The sequence below is a fragment of the Perca flavescens genome, chromosome 24, assembly GCF_004354835.1.
Source record: "Perca flavescens isolate YP-PL-M2 chromosome 24, PFLA_1.0, whole genome shotgun sequence".
Classification (NCBI taxonomy): domain Eukaryota; kingdom Metazoa; phylum Chordata; class Actinopteri; order Perciformes; family Percidae; genus Perca; species Perca flavescens.
The window spans coordinates 14820722-14823571 of record NC_041354.1 but is presented as its reverse complement, the minus strand read 5'-3'; the positions used below and the strand labels follow the sequence as shown (position 1 = coordinate 14823571).

General features: G+C 43.1%; 1 protein-coding gene across 1 annotated transcript in view; it reads right to left on the bottom strand.

Annotated features, from left to right (window-relative positions):
• Window positions 1–759: 759 nt before the first annotated feature.
• Window positions 760–2850, bottom strand: part of LOC114550726 (gastrula zinc finger protein XlCGF8.2DB-like) — a 12761-nt gene continuing 10670 nt past the window's right edge. The window contains exon 3 of the mRNA XM_028571514.1: window positions 760–1906. Coding sequence (XP_028427315.1) covers window positions 825–1906 — 1082 coding nt within the window. The 3' untranslated portion in view covers window positions 760–824. The remainder of the gene's footprint in view (window positions 1907–2850) is intronic.

Sequence of the window (2850 nt, the reverse complement as noted above, 5' to 3'; positions counted from 1 at the left end):
GGGAGTGCTAGGGGCTCTGCCCCAGGGGCTCTGCCCCAGGGGCTCTGCACATGAACTCCAGCATTGAGAACATTGTTTGTGTACACTGAGTTTACTAAAAAGCAAGGTTTTGAATGACTTACTTTAGCAGTTGCTGTTTACACTATCTGCCATCTTGCCAGTCAAAACGTGTCGATCTCCGAATGCAAATGTACTGACTCCATAGGAGGAAATGTCATTCTTATAGGAGGCTCCTTCAACTGCAAGTCAATATTCTGAAAGGTTTTTCACTAACGACAAAACAATACATTATCCGTGCATTTATATGGAACTAAGCTTTAGGAGCTTTCCATCTTTACTCTTACATTGCATTCGGAGATCGACTATTTTTGACTGGCTGGATGGACGCCGACCGGAAAACCCAACAGCTAAAGTGAGTTGTTGAAAACTTTCCTTTTAGTAAGCTCTGTGTACACAAACAATGTTCTCAATGCTCGAGTTCATGTGTAGAGCCCCTGGTGATACTTCGAGCATAGTTTCATGTTGTGTCAAGCCTTCTTAGTGTTTTAAAAAATGGCTATTTTGAGGCTAGCATAAAAGTGCCCCTACCACTCCATTTGACCGAAAAACGAGAATACAGTCAATCTTAAAAGTGGCGTTTCCGTCCTAATTATGCTTTTAAACAAAAGTTTGACTCGTGTACATTCAAAAAAAGACCCTCTGTTGCATTTTGGCGAGAGTTACGTTTTTTTTTTTTTTTTTTTTTTTTTTTTTTTTTTAAATCTCATTTGACTTTTAGAGAATTCATTCTTTTTCTGTGTTTAAACCGGACTGATAGAGGTTCTCTACTCTCCTTCCAGACTGGAGCTCCACTCCTCACAGCTAAATGGTTTCTTTCCTGCGTGGAGTACCATGTGGTTCTGTAAATTTCCATTCTTTACAAAGGTTTTCCTACAGAAGGAGCAGCTGAATGGTCTCTCTCCTTTGTGGATTCTCATGTGTGCCTGTAAACTTCCATTCTGTGTAAAAGCTTTATTACAGACTGAGCAGCTGTACGGTTTCTCTCCTGTGTGTATCCTCATGTGTTTCTTTAAATTTCCATTCACTGTAAAAGCTTTTCTACACACTGAGCAGCTGAACGGCTTCTCTCCTTTGTGGATTCTCATGTGTGCCTGTAAATTTCCACTTTGTATAAAACTTTTCTTACAGAACGTGCAGCTTAATCCTTTCTCTCCGGTGTGTATCATCATGTGTTTCTGTAAGCCTTCACTCCGTGTAAAAGCTTTCTTACAGACGGAGCAGCTGAATGGTCTCTCTCCTGTGTGGCTTCTTATGTGTTTCTGTAAACTTCCACCCCGTGTAAAAGATTTCTTACATATTGAGCAGCTAAATGGTTTCTCTCCTGTATGAGATCTTATGTGTCTCTTCAGATTTCTATTGTTGCAAAATATTTTCCCACACTCAGAGCAGCTAAATGGTTTCTCACCAGAACTACAACTCGAAACAGGGACTGCATCATTATTCAGAGAGTCTAAACCTGACTGAGTTTTGCTGGTTTCCTTCCAATCATTACTGTCATCAGTCTCAGCCTCAGAACAGTCTCCAGTCTTGTCATCAGTGTCTGGTTGTAAATGTGTATCTGGATCTGAGGTCATGGCTGCTTCCGTTTTCATCTTTTCAGTTTGTCTTTGATGAAGCTGTGAGTTGTCTTCGTCATCTTCACTCTTCACAGGGACAAGAGTGACTGGGAAATTAGTGCTATCAGCCTCCTCCAGCCCTTGAAGCTGCTCTCCCTCCTGAATGATCCGGAGTTCCACGTGTTCCTCTTTAATGTGTGGGGGCTGTGTGTTCTCCTGGTCCAGACTGGAGCTCCACACCTGCAGATGTTCTTCACCAACAATCACTTTCTGGACATCTGAAAGTAAAGCTGAAACACAAACAAACAACCATTGCGGTTAATTTAAAAACCAGGTTTATAAGAGCTTCCTCTGCTTTACCTCAGATCCCCAAAGACCATCATTCAATGCTTAGCCCTTGCCTCTTTGCGGACTTTTGAGCCAAAAGCTCATACAATTCCATTCTGAAAATGCATGCCTTGACGCTGCTCATAAATGTGCCTGGTACCGGAGACCCCTAGGCCGAAGGTCAATTTTGTAATTGTATCATCTGATCTGAGGCTGCATGTTTTGGACACTCGGGTGAACTGAGGGGCGGAGCTGTCAACCAATCACCATCTGGTGGTGAGTTGAGTCAGGGGGTGGGGGAAAACTCTGGACAGACCTGGTAAGCCCAAACAGGTAGTGTGGGTGAACTGGGAACGTCTGGAGGAAGCCCCTCTCTGACAGACTTTAAACTCACACCTCCGGCGTGACCCGTGATTTGGTTATTTGTGGCTAGCTAATTAAATTGAAGTGCCATGTCCTAGCTTTGCTATTCCCTAGTCTCTTGTACAAAATAGCCTATATATTTATTTGAAGGTAGGCAATGCTTCCTTTTTAGAATTGGCTTATTTTTAAGTTGATAATGGGAAATGAATGCGTGTAAATTAAAAAAATGATTAACTGTATCTATCAGACTGAATCGTAGCTCATCGTATAGCACGGATCAAATCGAATCGCACTGAATCGTTTCATATTAAACTGTATCGTTGGGCGCCCGGATGGCTTGGTTGGTGGGACGGGCACCCATGTGCAGGGGTTTGCTCCTCGACGCGCCGGGCCCTGGTTCGACTCTGGCCTGCGGCCCTTTGCTGTGTGTCATTCCCCCCTCGCATGTCTTCGGCTGTCCTGTCAAAGGCCTAAGAAAAAATGTCTTTAAAAAAAAAAAAAATTGTCCCTGAACCACATCGTAGCCCATGTATCTAGATACGTA